Source organism: Sphaerodactylus townsendi, linkage group LG13, assembly GCF_021028975.2.
Source record: "Sphaerodactylus townsendi isolate TG3544 linkage group LG13, MPM_Stown_v2.3, whole genome shotgun sequence".
Taxonomy (NCBI): Eukaryota; Metazoa; Chordata; class Lepidosauria; order Squamata; family Sphaerodactylidae; genus Sphaerodactylus; species Sphaerodactylus townsendi.
In genome coordinates, this window is record NC_059437.1 from 46077719 (window position 1) to 46101658 (window position 23940).

The following is a 23940-nucleotide window of genomic DNA, read 5'->3' on the forward strand; positions in this document are numbered from 1 at the left end:
AGCCTGCTTTCGGGACGAGACGTTTAAAGATGGCGGCGGGGCCGAGCGAGCGGCTCCTCTGAAGGGGGCGAAGCGGAGGCCGCGCGAGAAGACCCCGGCGCCTCCGGGCCGTTCCTTCCCCTCAGCTGGGCTCGGTGGCGGGAAAACTAAGCCAAACTAAAAGGGCGAGCCGTAGAGGAGCGACGGCGGGGAACGCCGGGCATGGCCCAGGTGGGTGCCGGGCCTGTGGGCTCCGGCAGGGCGCGGTGAGGAACGGGGCCTGCGCGGCCTGGCCACCTCCCGGAGCCTCCGCTCCGCCTTCCTCGACGGCGGGGACGAGACGGAGAGCGCGCCCGCTTGCCCAGGCCCTGCTCCACTCAGGCGGCCCCCAGGGCCCCGGAGCTGGTGGCGCCCCATTTGGGGAGCGGGGAAGTACCCGTGGGGTCCTCTTTCTCCATAAAAAATGCCCCCCCCCAGTTTCCTCAATAACCATTATTTCCCCAAGTTAGCGATCGTTGCCTGATTCGTTTCCACCGCTCTTGCAGGCTTTGCGCGCATCACGGCCCAGTTTCAGCCCCTGGTTTCCCTTAAAAGAGTTTTTTTCTGAAAGACGTTAACTCATATGTTTAGGAGGGGGGATCACCTCGCTTTCGTCTCACGCTGGATACTCATGACGACTGAAGCAGACTTTTAAAATTGTCAACCCAATAATATAATTTAACAGCAGGTGTTGAACCCTGCTTGTTCTTGCTGGACCATTTTATGCAGGGCTGCTTTTTAAGCACCCTGAGGGTGGCACCTTCTGAAAGGGGAGTGGCAGATCAGGTGTTCCCAATTTCCTCCACTCTTAATTGTAATCTGACATTGTATTGCTTTGGAACTTGTTCTGTCAGTATTGGAAGGTTGTTTATCCTGCAGGGTTGTGTGGTTTATGCTACAGCAAATCTGTTAAGTCTGCAAAGTGCCACTATTTTTATTATTACTTTTATTATTGCAGCAGTTAACACAACTACCTTTCTGGCTTTTCCAATCAAAGGGGAAAACCTATCTACTGATGCTTGAAGAGCCACACCAGCCAAAACAGACATCACTGACCTGAATGGGCTAGCAGTCTGACTCAGTATAAGAAGTACAGATTTGGAGGAGGGGGATATCTCCCTGTTAATATTGTATTTACTATCTTTCATTTGTAGGCAGGGCTGAATGGGGTGGTACAGATACTGTTGTCCTTTCATTGCAAAGTTTTGGCAAAATTTAGAATTTTGAGCCACAGCCTAAGATCGCTGCCCCTGATCTCTCCAGTTTAAAAGAATGTTCATAACAAAGTTGGGAGTACCTTTGCTGTCATTCACGCATGAGCCCATGTGTGTATTTATGATACCTTGGTGTTATCCGAATTCATGGCATTGCAACTGGTGGTGTTAATGTATATCAGATGATCACCACAGTGATTCTGTAGTCTGCATAACAGACTGAAACGCTATTGGTTAATGCGACAGAACTTCCAAAATGAAAGGCCTTCTTTCTATCCATTCCCACCTTTTGACTTTTTACCTGACTTTGCAAACAGGATGCTATGTTGTTATTTGTTGGTTCCAAGAATATTTTCCCAACACACAGCAACCTCTTATTTTTACTATCTTAGAAACGTCTATTTTGCCATCTACCCCAAATCACATTTACTCTGCAGTTGAATGCTATTTAAATTATTCCAAGATCTACCAGTTCTTAGCTGTATCCCTCAAGCATGGGAAGTCATTTGCCTAATTTTTCTTAGGCGGTAAACATCAATAAGTATGTGAGTAACTGAAACTATACCACATCATGTTCAGAATCACTTCTGTGCTTCTCTTTAGTACTACTCAGGTTATTGCATACTTATCTTGAGCACAGATGCATGTATCCTTTTTAAAAAAATGCATACATATCTGCTTTTCTCCTAAATTTCTTGTGTTCATTACATGCAAGTAGCATACTTATTTAATTCATTTGTACCCCACCTTTCTCTCCAGTAGGGACCCAGAATTGCTTACATCGTTCTCATCTCTGTCATTTAATTATCGTAACAAATCTGTAATATAAGTTAGTTTGAAAGCATGAGGCTGCCCTCAGGTCACCTAGCAAGCTTCCTTAACATAAGTGGGGATTTGAACTTAGGTCTGTTGCATCACAGAGCTTGTACTCCCCCCCCCCACTTGCAATTGCCAGATTTAAAAGGTGTTTATTTTACACTGTGTCTTTAAATCTTTAATATTTTTCTCTGCTTCCTTCTTTTTTAGAATAAATTATTGTCTTTTCTGTGCCTCTTTCTCATTTGGTTGAGGTCACTTTCCTCTTACACTTGTGTCCCTTATGAGAGCAGCGTGAAGATTATTGATGATCAGAATGTTATAATATGGATTTTTCAAACTGATACCTCCTTGAGCATCGAGATTGCTTTGGTCCTGCTCTGGGCAGATATACTTAACTCTGCTGCAGTATATTAGGCATGAGCAGTATGTTTGGCCCTCTGTAAAACATGTTGCATCACTGTAGCAACTTCATTTTCCTGTTATAAACGTCAGTTTAATTGGGGAGTAAAATCAATGGTGATAAAGTTATACTAAAATAATAGAATAGACTACAACTTTGAGCCTTAATTTGTAAATAAGTTGCACTGAAATTGGAAATATTTATGTCCTCACAGGTAGCTGTGATTAGGTCTGAAGTAATCCTTGCTTAATTTGGTAGCTTTGTTATCCATACTTATGTAAATAAAACTTGTCTCAGGTAGACATCCTTGATAACTATTTAATTGAAAACCATTAAGAGACATGCTGATGTTTTTCCACAGCAAATGAATGAAATGAAATATGCCTATTCCAACAGTTTTCGTAAACTGTGAATACATCTGAGGAATCTGATTGGCCCAGAATTGTTTATGCTGGGATTTTAAATATCTTTTAATGTTTTTATTTATTTGTTTTTAGTTTGTAAGTTGCCTCAGGCATGTGCCTGGAGAGGTGGCATTAAAATGTTCTAAATAAATATATAAAGATGCAAGCTGATAAGGCATAGACTTATGTACACGCATCTGTTGTTTCCATGCTGTTCATGTTTGCTGAGGAAAATACTGGAATAATAATGTTTCCCTTAATGGTCTGTAGCATTATTCGTTCATTATGTATACTTCAGAAGAAAATTAGCATGTAATTACATTTTATCCCACCCTTCCTCCAAGGATCTCAGGGCTTCTCTATTTTGTCCTTACAGCAACTGCTGGGATTGGTTTTCTTCATTTTTCTTTATGTTATTTATCATCAGCCTTTCTCACAGGAGGTGCTCAAGCCAGATTACGCATAGTTACAGGGAGAAACATGTTCAAGACATCTTTTGTTGATGCCCTTCCTCATTAAAAGTGGGGGGGGGTGGTAAAATACCACTTGAAATACCAAACAGGACTGGATCTTCTCAGCAGGCTATTTCTCCAATTCTGCCTATATTCTGTTGTGGCACAAGTGTTAAAACACAAATGGAAGCAGGTTCTTATCTTCGCTTACCCGTTTTTCTTACCCACCTACCCAGGGTGATTTTGTGACTCCTCCTTTTTTCCATCTGTTATTGTTATCTTTTCAAATGAATCAGTTAGTTTGTGGAAAGAGCCATAAGAAAGAGGGATGCGTTGTGCTGAGGCTGCTTGCTCCCCTTGTGATTCTTACAAAATACTTAGTATAGTATGTCTGCTTGGTAAAGGTTTGAGTTGAGCAGATTTCTCCAGCTGGGTTTTGCAGGGTGGATGAGGAGAGTAATTCTTTCCTTCCCTGCTAGTAGGAAGACTTAAAACCCTTCATTCAGGTTTTCTTAAAAGGGATTTGGAGAAGTCAGTTACCAGGTAAGAATTATCCCATCTATCTCCATGATCACTGAAGGAAGAATTCAAATACATATTTATTTAAAACACAATATTTTGTTTTGATGTGGGGTTCAAAAATAGGACCAGGAATAAAATGTTTATGGAGCCTTTTTGTACAAGTTCTTCAGAATTAATCTTCTGGATAAGTTCCATAAAATATGTTTTGTTGATTTCACCCATTGAGCATCAGTCAGTCTTTCATGTAAGTTGAATTTTATACACAATTGTATACATTGCTTTGGACATTGTAGAGAATAGCAATAACATTATTTGTGTATTTGGTCTGAATCTGTGGATTTTAACTGGAATCAGCCAGTCCTTATCTGGAGCTCTTAACCATTGTTTGTTGCTCCTGGATGGTATAGTTTGTGAAAAGTCCAAAAAAAGATACTTCCTGCATGATGTAGCTGTGAGTTTTTGAAGCACCCCTTTAAGTAGGCTCTGAATTTCAGCCTTCAAAAGACGTAATTGCTGAGGCATTAGATAGGTTTGCTTGTCTGCCTAGAAGCTTTGTATTTTGCTGATGGGTGGTCAAACGTTTCTTTGAGAAAGAATTTTGTTTTGCTTTGAACTGTGAGGGGAATGAAGTTGCCTTTCTAAAGCAAGATTATATATGTCATTAGTTTTCCACAGTATTGTGGGCTAGGGGGAGTTATTTGAAGATCACTTAGTGATTTCTTGTGAATGGAAAGAAGACTGTTCTGCCATGGCCTAATTTAAATGTTTTACACATCACCCGCTTCTGTTGAATTCAGGAAGCACAAATATCTGTAGAAGAAGCTGCTAGTTGTGATACTGTTTAGCAGCATGAAGGTAAAAGAGACGTCATTCTAAATTCCGTGTTGGGGAATTCGCTCTACAGTCGAACAACAGAAAGCCAAAACTCCTCTGTGACAATACATTTTTGTCTTTGTAGGTTGAAAGAAGACAAGGACACCTGCGTGCAGCCAGCGAAGATGCTCTCCACTTCGACTTCAGCTATTTAAGCTGAATGCATTGTGATTTCCAGTAATTGAGACAGTGATTTTGAAAGCTGTCTACATTAATGAAAAGAACAATGTAGTCAGCTTAACTGAATCATCAGTGTTGCATATTGAATAGACCATGACAAAAACCTATCCTGACGGACTTCTGCATGTTAGGAATATAGATTATATACTTTAAAGCCTTGTGTTTTTTTTTAAGTTTTAACTATGGAGACTTATGAAAATGCACCTCCCCTTCCAAAAGAGCTAGCCACAGAAGTCAATGCGGAGAATGATTCTTGTCCCCCACCACTGCCGCCTAATGAACAGCCTCCACCACCTCCCCTGCAAACGTCCAGTGACGCAGAGGTAATGGACGTTGGCTCTGGTGGTGATGGACAGTCAGAGACCCCCGCTGGGGACGTGCACACTGTCGGCAGAATGCAGCTTCTCACGAAGGGATCTTCATGCTACAACAGTCGTCTTATTGTAGATCCTAACAGCGACCAAAGTCCAAGAACTGCTCGTCATGCGCCTTCAGTTAGAAAGTTCACCCCTGATCTTAAGTTGCTTAAAGATGTAAAGATTAGTGTTAGCTTTACAGAAAGCTGCAAAAGCAAAGACAGAAAAGTTCTGTACACTGGAGCTGAGCAAGATTATGAGGCAGATTCAGGTTTAGGTATTAATAATGTCAATGGTGATGTGCATGTTTGTCCTTTTGGGGGTAGTAACGGTCAAGCTACACGGGTAGCCGGTGAAACTGATGACAAAAAAGATGATGAGAATGATATAGATCAAGAAAAGCGAGTGGAGTATGCAGTTCTGGACGATTTAGAAGACTTCACTGACAACTTGATGGAAATAGATGAAGAAGGAGGGTTCACGTCTAAAGCGATTGTTCAGAGAGACAAAGCAGATGAAGAGACCTTAAATTATTCTTATGAGGTGAGATAATTTGTTTTCCGAATCATGTATAGAAATATTTCGAAGATGGACTTTTCTCAGGATTTATCCGTTTTTGAAATGTCTGCCTTCAATCTTTTAGTTAATTTTTCAAGTAAAACTTTTGTGGCTTAAGAGTTCCTTAATAACACAATAGTGTATAATGTGCTGATTTACTTCTTGTTGTGTAGGCTTTTTAAATCTCCTTTGAGAAGTAGTAGTATTTATTATCATGGTCAACAACCAGCATAGTTTAAAAAGAACCAATAATTATTCCAGGTCTTTGAGTATTTAAAAAAAAGAGCAAAGCTGATAATGTAACGAAAGCTTGGCCACTTTGATTTTGGATTACCTTGGAATTTCTTGCTATCTGAATAAATCTTGCTTGGTCAGCATGGTCCCAAAAGGGGAGTAACTATAGGGGCACAAGGATCTGACACTGTATCTTTCAGGATGAATTTGATAATGATGTGGATGCTCTGCTGGAAGAGGGCCTTTGTGTTCCCAAGAAAAGGAAAATTGATGAGAAATATGCAGGGGAGAGCGACCATCAATCTGATGGAGAGACAAGTGTGCAGCCTATGATTACCAAAATAAAAACCGTTCTTAAAAGTAAGTAGTTTATATTATTTTCTAATGATGTACATGAAGGCAAATCACCTCTGCCTTTTATGTACCTTGAAAACCCCTTGCTGGGGTCACCATAAGCCAGTTGTGACTTGACAGCACTTTACACACACGCACACAAAGAGGCATGTCTTCAGTTTGTAAATACCTGAGAAGACAAGTTCTTAAAGTGAATGGCTTCATACGTTACTTGCATCAGGCTCTTCCAACTTTTGTTTTGGAGCTTTCTGGGTACTTGGCACTTCTCTCTATATGTAATCTTTAGGAAGCAGCAAAAGAAATTATTGAACTACATGAGTGGAACGCAGTACTTGGCTGGTGGGGTTGGTCATTGGTTATGAGACCTGCATTGTTGTAGTGAGTCTATGACTTAAAGATGGCCGTTTCTGGTGCATATTGGGTGTGAAATTTGTAGAGGTAAAGATTCATCAGCTTCTTGGAAAGTTTTGAGGATCCCATTGTTATGCTGTTATTTAAAAATACAGGGAGTTCAGAAAACCATACAAGCATTGAAGAGCATCCAGTCATTTTCCTATTAGAGCTGTTGGTGAAATTAAAAACTCTTGAAGATTCTCATGACCAGCTGCAATTTACTTAGAAGTAATTCTTGTGGGGTTAAGCAGAATTGCTGCCTAATAAACATGCATACGATTGCAGACTAAAGTTGATCTTTAATGTGGAAAGAGGGTTGTGATGATCAATTTGTGCCTTAAATTGTACTAAAGGTGGCCATACACTACACTCGCTTCAAATAGGTCGTGGAAGTAGCTATCAGGAGTTTTTTGTGGAATTTGTCGTGAGCTTTGGTGTGTTTTGTGAGGCTTGAATGAAGGTGGGATCATTCAGAAGGTGGAATCATTCAGTAGTTCTGAGTTCTAGACGCTGCTTCTTGTTAGCACTGCCTGTTCTCTGTGGAGATCTTAGTTTTTAGTAACATTTTGGTTGATCAACTACAGTGATTGGTTTAAAGGTACATTTATGTAGGACTGCAGTCTTTTAGTCAATTTTTCTAAGTTTTTTTTCTTTTGCAAGTTGAGCTTATTAAAAGTAAAGTTTTAACTGTGCAAGAAAACTTGAGTTTTACTGATGGCTTTCTATTTTATTTTTAGGTCGTGGCCGCCCTCCTACAGAGCCATTGCCTGATGGATGGATCATGACATTCCATAACTCAGGCATTCCTGTATATCTCCATAGAGAATCCAGAGTTGTTACCTGGTCTAGACCTTACTTCTTGGGAACAGGAAGTATAAGGGTATGGATCAAAATTTAGTAATTTAGGCCACTGAAATAATTAGATTTTGAATGTTGCTGTTCTTGGCTGGACTTTGTCAAACTATTTGGGTTACAAAGGTTTGGGCATGTCCAGTTGGGTATTGGACTCCCCCCGCCAGCAGATATATGCATCTATGCCATATAACATTCTGCTTTGGGTCTTCTTGAATTCATGTGGAATGGTGGACCATGCAAGAAATGCTGACTGAACATTCCAGTGGCGTAAGGAGGGCAGGATCACATGTGTGAAATTTGACTTTGGTTAAAGAGGTGGCATCTGTGGTAGCTTGGTAAGATACCAAGCTGAAGATATCAACATTTTCTGCCTAGAGCAGTAAAATGGGGAAACACATTGTCTGCCTTAATATCATATGCTGCTCACTGTTCAAAATACATTGTTCAAAATACATCAAATACAAATTGAAAAATGAATGCCATCTGAAGTGCATCATCAAATTTGTCATGAGGAGTTGGTGCATTTTGTATTGTTTGAATGAAGGTGAACACTTCAGTAGCTCTGAGTTATAGAAGCTGATTTTTGTGAGCACGACCTGTTCTGTTAGGAGGTCTTGGTTTTTAATAACATTTTGGTTGGCTGACTACAGTAATTGGTTTAAAGTTGCATTCATTTAGCACTGTCCCCTTTCAAAAGAGTTTTTGAAATTTTATTGTAAAAAAAATAACACTAGTTTCTCTGATACTAATTCTAGAGTTAGCTTATTCATGTTTCCTCTGCGGAAAAATAGTGACAAAACACAATCATATTGGTTACAAAGATTTAAAAAATAGGGAACAAGCCATGATATGCAGCCTATATTTTAAAAATAGCTTTTTTGGTAGGAGTATCTGATTAATTGTGCCCACGCTTGGATGGCACTCTGATTACAGTCTAGTAGCTGGACTTCACTAAAAGCATGGGGAGAAAACTTGTCCCCATACGTCCAAAGGTCTGTTTATATGTTTGCTTTCCTTTCAGAAATTTCCAAAAATATACAATCAGCACACTTGAGAACAGTGGAGAACTAAACGCAATGGTTAATTTTTTTCCTCCACTGCTAAAAATTCTCAGGATCTTGTCGTGTTGCTAAATGATGGGGCAGTGTGTACAGCAGCCTTTCAAAACCGTTGTCAGATGCTGGACTTTTGCCTGTGGTTCTCAGTTTTAACTTGTACAATTATATTTGCAGAAACATGACCCTCCTTTGAGTAGCATTCCTTGTTTGCATTACAAGAAAATGAAGGAAAACGAGGAAAGGGAACAAAACGACATAACTCCAAATGGCGAAGTATCGCCTGTGAAACTCACCAATAAGTCTTTAGAATCAGATTGCCGAGCAGAGGAGCCAGACTCCACTGGGGCTGATTCAGGGACTTTAGATGAGAAAGATCCTTCTGGGGGAGATGCCGCTCAAGGCGCCTTAGGCCAAGTGAAGGCCAAAGTGGAAGTGTGCAAAGACGAATCAGTAGGTAAGTGCTGAAAACTGAGTGTCTCGGGTCTCACTCATGTTTGCAAACAGTGCCTTTGAGAACTTACTTATTTAACAACAGCACCTTTTATTGGCATATAAATACATTAAATTAGGCATAAAACTACCCACTTAACTGGTGTAGGTAGGGAAGAGAAAGTGTGATGACTGTTTGTAATTAGTTGTCCATATAATTAGTCAGAAGTGACTTTGAGGTTTCGAATCTTCATCGCCCTTATTAAAAATGCGGCTTTGGTCAACAGATGGATGCCTTTCTCATGAAGGGTCTCACAACTGCCTCCTTGAAAGCAGTTAGAACCTCTCCCACTTGCCAAGAGCCAATTATCTCCAGAACCAGGTCAACCAACCCAGTCTGTGCCCCCCACCCCATTGTGGCAGTGTGGGGCTGTTAGATTTCTAGTTCCTACAGAATTTTAATTTCCAGGATGAGTAGCATGAACTAGAACAGAACATTAGTCCATTTAGTGGCCAGGCAGTGAACCTCTAATGGTGTGGTGGCCAAAGTCATTCTGAATTGGTACTCAGAACTTAATGCCTCCTTTAGACATGGTGGTAAATAACTTTTGAAGAGCCCACTATCCATGAATTTGTCTAATTGTCTTTTAAAGCTGTGTAAACTAGTTGCTACAATTACAACATGTGGTAATGAGTTCCAAAAGCTAATTCTGCATTGTGTGATGAAGCACTTTGGCCTGTAAGGGACTCATTTCTGTAGAAGCAATGATGTTTAAGTTAGATTGAAACTTTTTGTGTGGTAGGAGAGTTATAAAGTTTCTAGATCGGAGGGCTTCCAGTAGGTAGGAAAGAACTGAATTGGTAACATGGAACAACTGTATGGGTTTATTATTCTAGATCTTGAAGATTTCAGACATTACCTTGAAAAGCGTTTTGATTTTGAGCAAGTAACTGTAAAAAAGTTCAAAACCTGGGCAGAGAGGCGACAGTTCAACCGTGAGATGAAAAGAAAACAGGCAGAGTCTGAGCGGCCCATTCTCCCAGCCAATCAAAAACTGATTACCTTGTCTGTACAAGACGCACCTACAAAGAAAGGTAAGTTTTGATGCTTCGGGGGTTTTGTTGCAAGCTTCATGATTTATTTGTCATTCACTAGAAGACTTCTGAGCACCAGATCTTTGGTTCTAGCTTTTTAGGTTTGTGATATTTGACTAGTGAGAGTCAGTTCAAATGGAAACTTCCTGACTTGTAAAAAGTACTTAGGTTTGCAACCCTGTGAATGTGGCTTGTATTTCCAGAAAAGACCTGGACCATTTAATTGACAGCTTGAAATTCAGAATGGGGAGTTAGACTTGGCACGTTTAGCCATTTGACTGGTGAAACTATCTAATATTACATAATACCAAGAAGCCCACTATGTACATGACAGCTTGCTTTTCTAAATTTCATCATGGTGTTGGTTATTGACAAGGGCAGAGAATACTGCTTACTTCATGCCCTGCAGCAGTCAGGAGCAAACCTGAGCAGCATAACAATTTTTGTTCTGATTCAGAGATACTTGAAATTACAGCAGGTGACCAAGAAGGAAGAATTGATTATCTGCCACCAATAATAGCTGCTGCAAAAAATGGAATCCTTGGAATTTAGCAATTTGCAATTTACTTCTGTTTCCAGAGGAAAATGGTCTGAGTGAAAGAACATGGCTGTCTTAATTTATTTTTCCACCTGCTGTTTTGCCCTTGGAGATGAAGAACAAATTTACAGAGGGGTTTTAGAGTTCTCTACTTTTTGAACTTAACACAGGACCTTCACCTTCTCCTGTACTTTTGCAGTGCATTGTGGGAAACCAACCTGCCCCCTAGTCTGTTTTAGGACTATGTGCATACACTATAACATTATGTTGACGTAGGGCTGAAGTGTTGATATCAATTCTCCTTAAACTAGCTAAGACAGCATAGGGTCCATCACCTTGCAGTTTTCTTTCAAGTATTCAATATAGTTGCATATTTCCAATTTTGGCTATAGAAAACTAAGGCATTTATAAGTTTTAAATTCAATAAATATGTCTACCTACCATCATAGGGCCTCCTGGACACTACATAGGAATCGGGCCATCTCCGCCGCTAAATTAAGTGCCTCAGCCATTATACGCTTCCTCTATGGGAAAGGCCGAGGATACATCCCTGCAGCATTGAGAGCATTTAATGCCAAAGTGAGTCAACAAATCCTTTATGGGATCCCCATCTGGATAGGGGCATGGAGCAGAGAGGTTGAAAGGGTCCAGTCATACTTTCTGTATAAAATCCTTGGCTTGCCCCATTCTGTTCCCTATGCGGCCCTGTGCTTAGAAACAGGCCAGCATCGGCTGGAAACTCTGGCCTGGTGCCGTACATTCAAGTTTTGGGCCAGGATTTGTTTTAATCGAGATGAACTGGACTATACATCCCAGGGACGCTCCATCCTCCACACAACCCAGTGGTGGGTTAAAATCGAAGCCAAACTTAATGAGTTGGGCATTTCCTTGGAGGACCTGCTAATGCTAATAGAGCAGGAGGTCTATGGGGCTATCAAGAAGAGACTTTTTGACAGAGAGTTTCAACAGATGCTAGAGGAAGCTAATAAAACCTGTTCCCCGATCTCTCTGGGAATACCTATGGATAGACTAATTGCAGCCCAGTACCTTTATCTCCTGGTTGAGGCCCGGTGGCGTAGAGCAATCACCTTAGCTAGGTGTAATGCCCTGCCTTCTTCCTTTAGCCTTGGACGCCACCTTGGAATCCCACATAAAGAAAGGAAATGCCCGTGTGGCATGGGTTCTGTGGAAACAGTATCTCATATGCTGTTGGATTGTCCCTTTTATGAGATAGGTAGGAAGAAGCACATAATCCCCTTCCTGCATGGAAGTGAAGGCATTACAGATAAACAGAAGGTTATATATCTTTTAAACAGCCACAACTACGAGCTGTTGGAAGCGGTGGCTAAATTTTTAAATGGTGTTATTTTAACTCGTCAGAAATTGTAAAGTTGTAAAGGCTGTTATTATCTTGCTAAGCTAATCTTAAACAATCTATATGCCATTAAAGGTATTCGAAATCGAAATCGAACAACAACAATAAATATGTCAAATATTTCAATTTTATATTTTGTAAATTACAATGATACATGTGTTGTTGAAGGAGTAAAATTTGTTTTTGTTTGATATGGCACTAAGTATTTCATTTATAATTTCTCCCCCAAATGTCCATTTTTTTCAGAAAAAAACTAGAAAAATCACTTTTTTTCTCATAGCTTCACAATTTACAGAAAGTTTACACCTTTAAGCATGACCTACACATAGAACAGGAAATGGTGGGGAGGGAATTTGTTTAGATGGTTCTACTCAGAAACAGGCATGAAAGAGTACACCTCAACTAGTGTCCTAAGTTAGAACTCATCCTAAAAGTGACTCTTGGTTTAGCATGCATTTGGCCCTGCTCCCAATGAAGAGGATTGACAGCTAATCATGAACTTGCCCTGTTTTAACAAGTGGTATTAGACTTATTTGTACTTAAGTGCAAAGGAAGAGACTTAATTTGATGTTGAACGGTTCTGAACTGTTTGTAGCAGAGGTTTTGAAAGGACTCAACAGCATACCTGAAATGTTTTTTTTTCTAGAGTTTGTTATTAATCCCAATGGGAAGTCTGAAGTTTGCATCCTGCATGAATATATGCAACGAGTTCTAAAGGTTCGCCCTGTTTACAATTTCTTTGAATGTGGTAAGTCTTCCAAACAGTCTTTCTATAGAATGAATGGTTGACTGCAATGTCTAGATCAGGGATGTCAAACTCTTTTGTCACAACGGTCAGATATGACATAATTGTGGCTTGTTTGGGCCAGGCTCTGGGGGAGGGATGTCTTGGCTGGCCCCAGAGCAGCTCTGGTTATGCCTCAACTGGCTCACAAGCCTGAAAAGCCCTCTCAAGGGACTGGATCTGGATCCCGAGCCACATGTTTGAAACCCCTGGTCAAGTTTGTACTCTGTCATCTTAATGGGCCAAGTATTTCAGCAAATTCACATTCCAGAACAGAGGTGGGCAACTTTTCTGGCCCAGATACCAAAAACATGGCATCTGCCTGTTGGTGTCCCAGCAAATGAAAAAAGATAGGGGGAAGAGGCTTCCAGAGGGGGAGAGGCTTCCAGCATCCCAGAGGGTATGTTGGACCATTGCTGAGTAAAATGATGTGCCATGCTGCTATTCAGCATTCATGCATCTGGAATATTCACTATTTTTAAAAAAATGATGGAAGTATGTCAGGAAAACATTAACTCGTAACATGTTTTTCTCAGTTCAGAATGTTAACAGCAAGTAAATTGTCTTTAAAGCCACAAGATACTGTTTTAGAATGTATTTTTTTAACTTATATTTATGTTTTTATACATGATATTATATTGTTCACCGCCCTGAGCCCTTCGGGGATAGGGCAGTATATTAAATAAAATAATTAATAAATAAAATAAATATCAGGAAATTGACCTAATTAATTTAAGGGCTACTAAATAACAAAATGGGCTGTTGGTAGCAGTAACTGGCATTATGTCATTTTCAGACTGTTTAGGTGCTAAATTATAGTTTAGCTGTTTTTCAAGAAGTTGTCACAATAATACAGCTTTGAAGAATTGTAATAATCTGTAAACCAGTGCCAGAAGCAACCTGTTTTCATAAAATTATGGCCAAATGACTTCTGAGCCACATGGGAGAGTTAATAACTGTCAGGCACCTTGGCAACATAGATTGAAACTTAAAGTATTGTGGTTTCCTGTTTTCTCTCTTCCTTCTTTAAAGAAAATCCAAGTGAGCCTTTTGGAGCCTCTGTTATTATTGATGGAGTGACGTATGGAGCAGGAACTGCAAGCAGCAAAAAACTCGCCAAGAATAAAGCTGGTAATGTAACCGTATTGAAGCAACAGTAATTCAGTATAGATGAATGAAGCCAAGTAGCGGTAAGGCTGCAACCTAAAACATGCATACCTTGCATATGCATGTAGTAACTTTAAGTAGCCTCAGTGGGACAATCATTAATAAATAACTGGAGGCTTACCCAACATTTAAAATTTGTCTTTACCCTTAACTGGCAAAATTACAGAAGTTATAAACACTGAAGAAACATTTCATTGTATTTGTTTGGTTAGAATCTGTTGCTATATCCATAATATCTCAGATGTACAGTAGAAGGTTAGGGTGTAGAGACAGAATGATGAAAATGGAGAAGAACAACTTGCCTTTTTAACCCGGTAAGTAGTTGAGCATAGTGGCTAATGACAAGATGATCCGGAAAATGCAGTTCCGCACACTCCCCTCCCCCATACTCAGAATAAAATTCTCAGATTGGGTCAATCACCCAATGAATCCTGCTCTCAAAAGCTAAAGTACTTGGGAGCAGATCCTACTCTGTAGTGAATTAACTTTCCTACACAGGGAGGTATGAATTAGCATACAGGTTTTGTGGATCCTAATTCAGTGGCTTTGGGACATGATAGCAGCTTTTATGAAAACCGAGTGACTGGGCAAAGCAAACTGGCCCATTCTGGGCTTCACTCCCTTTCGTTCACCTACATTTCACCTAGCTTGGCTGATTTCCTATGACCAGACTCGCCAAGATAAAATGCTTTTTTATTATAATGCTATGCTTACCAGCGCAGGCAACAATGGCTTTGATTAAGTGTGTAAGTAAGGCTCTTTAATTTTAAAAAAAGTATCTCATGGGAGGATGGGACAGGAAGATGTGACTGTTTGATTCACATCTTCCTATCTTCTTTCCACGAGAAAGGGTATAGTAGATGGCAACCGGAGACATAGAGAACAAAATAGCTCACAGAAGCAAACCTCCTACTTAACTAGGATTGGAAAACTGTCCAAAATCACACTTGAATGACAGAAAGTGGAAACTGTACAGACACCAAATGGGATTGCCTTGTTGATGAGAAGATGGGCCAATGAGTGCTTGGCAGGGATGTTATCCAACCAACCTAATCTGCCAAGTGAGTCTTCTACCATTCATGGTGGTTCGAGAAATGAAACCCAATGACAAAGCACCAGAGTTGCTCAGATTAGGAGAATTCAGGCCTCACCTAAATTACATGCATCCTTTTCCCCCCAGGATTTGAATCATTCCCATACTTATGAATGGGCCTGGCTCAAATTAAATTTGAATTAATAAACCTCTCGCTGCACATTTCTAGTAGATGAGTAATTAATATTTGTTGTAAACAGGGTAAGGAAAGTGAACAGAATTTCTTACAAGAAAAGGCCTTTACTACGATAATTAGTTCAAAAATTGCTGTTGTCTGCGTTCTTTGGGGAAATACAAATGTGCAGAATCCCATATTGTAGCAGAACCCTAACTATTATGATCATTTGTTCTACAGCCCGAGCTACACTGGAAATCCTCATTCCTGACTTTGTTAAGCAGACCGCTGAGGAAAAGCCCAAAGATAGTGAAGAACTAGAGGTAAAATTTCCAGCACAGTCATATTGGTTTTGAGTAGGAGTTAACGCTGAAGTAAATGCGTGTCTGATTGTATTTTTATTTGGTACCCATGTATTTTCAAAAAAATCAGTGCGAAAGTTCACTTGTAAGGTTGTGGTTTTCTTACTTTTCCCAGCAAACCCATTTTCAAGTTGGTCAAAAATTAATTTAAAACCAAATAACAAAGAAAAACAGCTTTCTGATGAAGACATTTCAATGCTGTGTATAGCATTTTGGGGTTATACTTAAATCCAAAATATACTAACTGTCACAGGTTTGCTTTTCTTTGAAATTGAGGAGGGAATAGAGAGACCAAACTGATTGCTTTCCTGAAATCAGGAGTTCCCAAGTCACAAAAGACACCCCAAAATCATCGGCATCATCTGGATGTCTTAGTGACACAATCCTTAGACTGTGCTGGGGCTAAGTAGAGTGCCTTAGGAGTTAGTTCATTTAGGCTTTGTTTAAAGTAAAATTGAAATATCTGCCTTACTTCATATCAGTTTTTACCAATTTTGTTGTAGTATTTTAACCATATCAGTATTGAGGACTCACGGGTATATGAACTGACCAGTAAAGCTGGACTCTTGTCTCCATATCAAATCCTTCATGAGTGCCTTAAAAGGTAAGGCGGAGAGCTGATATGTGGCTTTATAGATCAAGAGGTACTGCTACATTAAAATGGGGGAGGGGTAGCTCTTCTCCAAAAAAGTTGCACAGGTATCTTTAAAAAAATGATTTACTTTTGGCACAGTTATTCCAAAAGTTCAGCATTTTTCTTGGTAGTTAAAATCAGAAAGTTGTGCATATTCTACTCTTGTTTCATTTAAATCAGTGGGATTTAATAGTGCTTAGTTTCGCATGGATTCCTACTGTGTTAGTCTTTGATTTTTCTGCTTCGTAATATTAAGAAGCCGACACTTTGTGGTTAGCCTTGTTCTACACACTTGGAAAGTTTGAAATTTTGGAGGTATGATGGTAAGGAGGCTGCTTTAAACGCTGGGTGAGAAAAGTAATTGTTTCATTGGCCACATCTGAGACTTGGGGTGTATTTTATCAGATGTAGTTCAGTTACTTTTAATACATTGCTTGACTAAGACCTCCCCACCCCCCACCCCCCCGAATCTGTTTTTAAGAAACCATGGAATGGGTGACACATCCATAAAGTTTGAAGTGATTCCTGGTAAAAATCAGAAGAGCGAATACGTCATGACTTGTGGGAAGCACACTGTGCGTGGCTGGTGTAAGTATAATGGCTGGTTTGAATGCCTTTTAATGGTGTTTTATTCTTTAGTACTTCTTGTTCCTTAATACTTGATCGCAAAATTCTCATAACTGAGGTCACCAATACTTCAGATGGAGATTAGGACTTTAACTACAGTTGTTTATCTCATCTTCTTGGTAAAGTTTCAGTGATGTCCGGAGATGAGGAACTGAAGCAGTACTGAAATTTTGCTTGGATTATCACTAGCAGGTTTTCAAGTATTGTCTGCTCAGCCTGTAAATCACCACTAAATGCACACATTTCTCTTCATTGACAAATAGTTCAGCTGGGACCTTTCTAAGGACTGTTTTGTAAGGGCTGCTGAATTATTGATTGAATCCTGTGAAGGTTTGCTGAATTGAGAGAGAGTTTGATAACTATTCGGCATTCCTTGATGTTTCTCCTACTGTAATAAGTGTGATTGCCACTGCCAGTGGTAACTGTGGTTTGGATGTTTGTATATTCCAGAAAAAGAGAAGAGATTAGTAAGTGTCCCCGTGATCAAGTCAGTCATTACAAAGAGCTGATAGTTGCTTTCTGCTGAATGCTTGTAAAAACTGCCAGTCCCCTTAAAAACTGATTTAGCAGTCTGACATTTCAGCTTTGTTTTCATGGTGATTAAACAGGTAAAAATAAGCGAGTTGGAAAACAGCTGGCATCTCAGAAGATCCTTCAGCTGCTTCACCCTCATGTGAAAAACTGGGGCTCCTTGTTGCGCATGTATGGTAGAGAGAGCAGTAAGATGGTAAAGCAGGTAAGAGTGATATTTCTGGGGTGGGGGAGGCTCGGCTTTTCACTGTCATCTCTAAAAATTGTCGCCTTCGTTGTGCTACCAAAATAGCATCTGCAGTTGTTTTGTGGTGAAGGTTGTGACTATGAAGCATCCTCTTCATTGGGCCCTGTCAGCTATCAATAAAATATCCAGTGGGGAGGGGGGGCTTCCTCTTAGTTCTCCCCTGAAGTGTGATAGGTGTTACTGCTCTTCGTTTTAAAATTGAAATGCCGTCGAGCAGCTCTTCCTTTCGCTTTTTTGTCGTAGGAAACTTCTGACAAAAGCGTGATAGAGCTTCAGCAGTATGCCAAAAAGAACAAGCCAAATCTACACATTCTGAACAAGTTACAGGAAGAAATGAGGAAATTGGCACAAGAAAGGGTGAGTTCGCTTCTGAGAGCACACATGAATCTCTTATCGGTATAAACTCTGTTTAATGAATTGCCTCCAAGGCTTGCACACAGTGTATGCTCCTTAAGGGCTAGGTATTTACTTTGCTATGTTCACTTTACTCTTCTGCGTAATACTTCCCCTGAGTAATACTTCCCTAGCTATACGTTTTGCTTAGGTTTGCAAGCATTTCAGAAATGTACATTGAGGCTGTCCTCGGGATGTCAGTCAACCTCAATAGAAGCCCCTTATATATTAGGTGCTTCTGGTACTTCTGCCACTTACAGGGGTTTTTTAAGCAATCTGAATCCAATTACATTGCTAATAACCTTGCTGTGCAGCAGCTGCTTCCACAAGGCAATAAAGACTCTTTCTGGTGGCCAGTCGGTATAAGCTGGCTCCTTGGTAAGATTTATTCCTTTGAGGATTTTGCCCTGTTCTTTTCCCCAGTGAGGACCCAAAGCAGCTTATAAAGATGTGAACTTATGTGGTCTTCATTCCATTGCCATGTGTTACTTGACTGGGTCTGTCTCTCTGGTGGGTGATTCCTATTAAGAGGCAGGGTCCTGCATTTTTCAAGGCAACGATGTTAATCTCTGCGTCCTAACTGAGTGCATGTCATGGACCAAGTTTTAGCTGTCTTTCTAGAAGTTAGAATTCTGATTGCCTGTCAGGACCAAGAACATGGATAACCTGGGCTGGTTTCTTATATTTTAGGAGGAAACACGAAAGAAGCCCAAGATGACGATTGTAGAATCTGCTCAACCTGGTAGCGAACCTCTCTGTACAGTTGATGTGTGACCAGAAAACGTAAACAATTGGGGAGCAATAAATAAGCAGCGAGAGCTAGTATTTTCCAACTATTATTTAAGAATTGGTTTTGAGAATGCAAAACAACGTAAACAGTCCAAGCTGCTTCAAATATGCATCGTTCTTCATCAGGGCAATAGTACTTTTGTGTTTTTTTGAGCTTTTAACCTCTGAGAGATACACTTATACAAGAGGGCAAAAATCTCTGCTTGAGCACAGAGGGGCACGCAGGTACACACACACAGGATAAGCTGAAGCAAGCCCCCCTCCAAACTATACATGCTGTCTTGAGTGGATGTTTTAAGTATCAAATTCAGAATGTCTATGTAAAAGGTGGAATGAATGTATCAGGTGGGAATATAACTGTACGTGCTCTTGTGTGAACACGCTGTCAACTGTTTTTCTGAAGAGCTCTGCTGCCGTTCAGCACATAATGACATGCACTGATAAAGACACTTTTTGACAACTATGACGAAAAAGTGGAAAAGCAATGTTCCTCTTGCCACAAGGGTTAGACCTGTAGCGCTGCTTTCATTGTATTGTGCAGGCTTCAGATTTCTGACAGCCTGCTGCATCAGTGTCCTTTAAAGTAGGGTATCCAACAGCATTGAGTCCACCTTTTATCTGGGATATCTCTCCCTCCCTCTCGAAAGCGTAGTGAGCCATGCTTGTTTACAGACAAGACAGATTGAGAGAGCATCTGGCTATCAATTTGCCCCCTACAATGATTTTTAAATGACTGCGTGGGATTGACACAGCACCCTTCATTCTTTTAATCTATTTGTTTGGTGAGGCTTGTGGAAAGATCTTCAAGATTGTACAGCCACATTTGCTGACTTGCCTCTGGAGTAATTCTTAAACCTCCTTTTCAAAAGCAATCTAAAAACACTGACAACACTTGAATAGAAATTTAATCCCAACATCCTGGACACTATAGTCTTAATCCAATAGTATTGAATCAGGACTTTAGTCATTTGCTTTACATGAGCTTTACAGAAAAGAAATTCTTTACTTTGTAACTCGTCAGTGCTCATTAAAAAAAAATCACTGGATTAACCTTTAAACATCATTTTAAAAAGTTGTCACAGGTTTTGTTTTTACTAAATGTTTTTAGCATTGGCAGAGTAATTTCTGCTGTGGAAACTATTAGAATGTAAATTTGGGATACATCAGAGAGGACTAAAGATTTTCTAAACAAGTTGTATCAAGATGAAATAAAGAACACGAATATGCAAATTTTGTCTTGTATAAACTTTCTTAAACTTGTAATACTTGCTTATATAACCTATAAAGCGGCACTCTTTACAATCCAATGATTTATCCCAAAAATACCTCCTGTGCTCACTTTCACACACTAAAGAGGTTGGCGCAGAGGATCGGCGTCTACTTCTACGCTGCTGACCTCAGCCTGTTTTTCTGAAAAACTTTCTAATTATCTGATTGGCATTTACAAATGCTTATGAGAGGAAGGTCTGCTTTAAAAGTGTCCTGTTTTCACACTGTCCTCACAGCAATGTGCAAGGAAAACAGCGCAGGAGAAAATGATGGTATGGGGGAAGTGTGTCCCACTCTGGCCCTCCAGATGTTCATGGACTACGATTCCCATCATTCCCTGCCAGCATGGCCTGTTGGCTGATGGGAATCGTAGTCCATGAACATCTGGAGGACCAGAGTGTGGGACACCCTCATATGGAGGAATCTTGCCTAAGATCTCCAGTAGGAGGTTGAATCTTACCTCTTGCATTAAGTGATTGGTGCCAGCTCCTTACAAAAGTATGCTGGTCCTAGGAGCCTTTCAAGTTATGCATATGCCTTGATGCTTTCCTGTCTGGAAGGCAAACATTGATTAGTAGCTGGTAGTGGTACAAGGACGACTACTAGTGAACTCTGCAAATTCCTTAATTTGACGTCTGGGCAAGTCACTACTCAACCCATTTGCCAGAGGTCTACAATGGCGTGTATAGATTTAGAACTCCAGGAAGGGTTTCCCTCACTAAATAGTTATGCACTTCTGGTATTCTGGGGATTTGCCTAATCATGTCTTCATGCCACCGGTGTTGATAACATTGAGTCGGTAGGCTATGTGTATGTTTAGAAAACTTTGCATTTAATACAATGCTAGTGAACATCTGTCCAAACTGCTGAAATGCATCTTGAGCCCTAGTGGGCAGACCACTTGCAGGCTCCCTGGTGGAAGCTTTATTGTTGGTGACTCTGGCAGCAGTGATTCCATCCCAGTGCTCTGTACTCCAGTGTTGGCATATACAATATACTGTCATTATCCTGCGAAGAAGTGTGTTCCTTTTATACCATCTTTATTTGGCATCTCTCTTCTGCAATGCAGTGGCAGATCATTGACGATGCAAATGGCCTCTGTTAATTGCTTTTCTGAAACATGCGGTGCTGATGCAGTACGAAAAACCCATTCGGCTTTTATTTAGTAGCTTTTTATGCATTTGCATCGTGTCTGGCTTGGGGAAAAAACCTTTTAGACAGTGCTTTCACAAACCATCCCTTGTGAATTTTTGGAATGTTTTGCAGATTATTTGCGCATTTCCCATGGAGGCCTCATTCTAGAAATGCTGTTTTTTAAGAGTGTTGCCACACTGACCATCTTGCTTTAGTCTTACCTCCGTCTGCCCACATCTAACTCCTACAAAGGTGTTGACCGCTGCCCTTAAAACATCAGACATGTCATTGTGAACCAAAGGCTAGTACCGATTATGCATTCTTTTACAACCAAGGGTATTTACTTGATGTGCTGCAGCCTCTTTGGGCAAGATGTTCAGATAAAAGCGCAATAACTCCTGGAACAAACAATGTAACTGCTGTTGTCACTGTGAAAGTATTCCTGTACTCTGATGTTTACTATTGTTTGAAGTGTAACTGTCTTGCATTTGCACATAAGCACAAGCTGCTACGATAGAGGGTAGATGGTCGCATTAACTTCCGCTTCTGCATGAATACTTATGCAGCGTGATTCAAGACATATCTGAAAAAGTATGTATCTCCTATAACATGTGTGGTTTTTTCTAGTTAATCTTTAATACCTAAAGGAAACTACTTTCAGTCCTGCTCTCTCTTCCCTCTTGTAAGATCACTGTTTCTTATGGATGGGAATGAGTTTTTGCTTTGACTTGCATTCTTGACAGGAGTGACGTTGATTTGATGGGTAAAATTGGTACTTCTCTGAATGTTTAAAGACTGAACGTTATTAGAGCAGGCAACTCGTATGCTATCTACTTAAATACGCGGTAGCTCATCTGAACATTGAATTTAGACTTGTCAGGTTCTCAGCTACTGAAAATGAGCCTTCAAATATTCATAGTCCTGCTCCATTCTAACTCTTGCATTCTAACTCTTGCCTCCAGTGATCACACATGCAAAGCCTTTCTTTCCTGATATGATTACACCTGATACTAGTCTAATTCTTGGTTTTTGGTAAGAATCCCAGGAATTAATAGCTACCTAAAGCTTGTATGGGAACTGTTCCGAATTAGTCCTGTGTCATTTGGAACAACTTCGTGATCAACTGCAGTATTGTAATTTTTTTTTTAAGGAATGTGACCAACTCAATGTTACTGGTTACTGTACAAATTGTATGTTGAGTGCAATTGCTTGATGCCAGTGCTCAGTTGGTACAACTACGAAGTCTCTCATTAAGCCTGTTCTAGGTCTTTTGGGTACATGTGGTGTTTGGAAAAAAAGAACATTAGTTTTGAGCAATAAAGTTTGATTATTACATCAATGTTTCTTGACTGGTGCTACAGGTCTTTTTTTTAAAGGGACAAACACTAAAATTGTCATTCTACGCTTACATGGAACATTTATCAGTACTAGATGTGTAAAGTAAACTCGCAGTAAAGCCCAATGTATGAACAAATATAGCGGGCTCTAGAAAACTGTTGGTGGGTTAGTGGTGCCCACCAAAGAGCCAACCACTCCTGCCTTTGCTCCCTTTTTGGCCCCACAATGTCACCAGCTTGTTTGTCATCTTCTTCCTGGACTCCTGCACAAGGGTTAATAGTGGCCACTGAGGGAAGGGACCCCTGCTGCCTTTCCTGCCATGTCCTTGGCCTCATGTCACCAGCTCTCCCCTCCTCTTCCTGTACCCAGGTGCCTGTATTGCCACACATCAGTTAATAGTGTAGTCACACCTGCTGAACCCTGCACCTGCTCCTCATACAGCTGCAGATGTATAGTGACCATAATTATTCAAGAGTGGGGGAGAAGAGTGAGCACATGAGAGTGCCACACTCTGCTTTTATTTTTTAACCTGTTTGTTCTATGTAAGCCCTGCCAAGCCATGTGTGCATGACGATTGGCTGGAAGTAAGTTGTCACCACTACAGCTAGCCTTTTATATAATAGGATGCTTTGGTGTCTGATATTCATGGGAAGTGAGAATTGTCAGTTGTAACTGACTACACTGTATGGATGTGAGGTGCAGATAGTGCCTGGCTGTCAAGACTCAATTTCCCCTCAGCAAAAGAGAATCTTGAGTGACAGGCTGCTCCAAGCAGGTGATTGGTGAATCTCAGGAGTCCTGAGGAGGGAAACAGTCCATTGGACACTCGCTGTGAAGAGTCCTTCTCCACTGATGACAGGAAGACATCTTGCAATTGGGTGGTTCTCAACTCTTCCAATAGGGAGGTAGGAAGAATTTTCCTTGAACTTCCTGGTCCTTGGTGGGAGTCATCCACCTCAGCTCGATGACTTCCAATGCAGTGATTGAAATCTCTCTAAACATCGCACTACTAAACTTTATATAATATGTTACAGGAACAGGAGTCTGAACATCAGCTCCAAGAAGACAAAAGTAATTCTAGGAACAAACAAGAACAGAAATGTAGGCAAGAAGTAAGAGTCGTGTGTATGGAACAATAGGAGATTACCTGGGAGGGTCAAGATGTCTTCCTGCTTCAGTTGGAGAAGGGTATCCAATGGACCGTTCTCCACTGAGACAGGAGGACATCTTGCCAGTGGGACCTCCTTGTGCCAGTAGAAATGGGTGGGTCATGAACTATTGTTCCAACATGTGCTGCAATACTCTTCTGCCGAAAGCTGCGTCCAATGAA

At 40.5% G+C, this 23940-nt stretch overlaps 1 protein-coding gene across 1 annotated transcript; it reads left to right on the forward strand.

Moving 5' to 3' along the window:
- DGCR8 (DGCR8 microprocessor complex subunit) lies at nucleotides 1-20099 on the forward strand. The gene is made up of 14 exons (XM_048514015.1): nucleotides 1-210; nucleotides 4788-5781; nucleotides 6231-6390; nucleotides 7515-7657; nucleotides 8865-9144; nucleotides 10017-10214; nucleotides 12774-12875; nucleotides 13944-14042; nucleotides 15527-15609; nucleotides 16152-16252; nucleotides 16764-16870; nucleotides 17518-17645; nucleotides 17931-18044; nucleotides 18771-20099. Exons 2-14 carry the CDS (start codon nucleotides 5065-5067, stop codon nucleotides 18852-18854), a joined length of 2316 nt encoding a protein of 771 aa, XP_048369972.1. The 5' UTR covers nucleotides 1-210; nucleotides 4788-5064; the 3' UTR covers nucleotides 18855-20099.
- Nucleotides 20100-23940: the final 3841 nt, after the last annotated feature.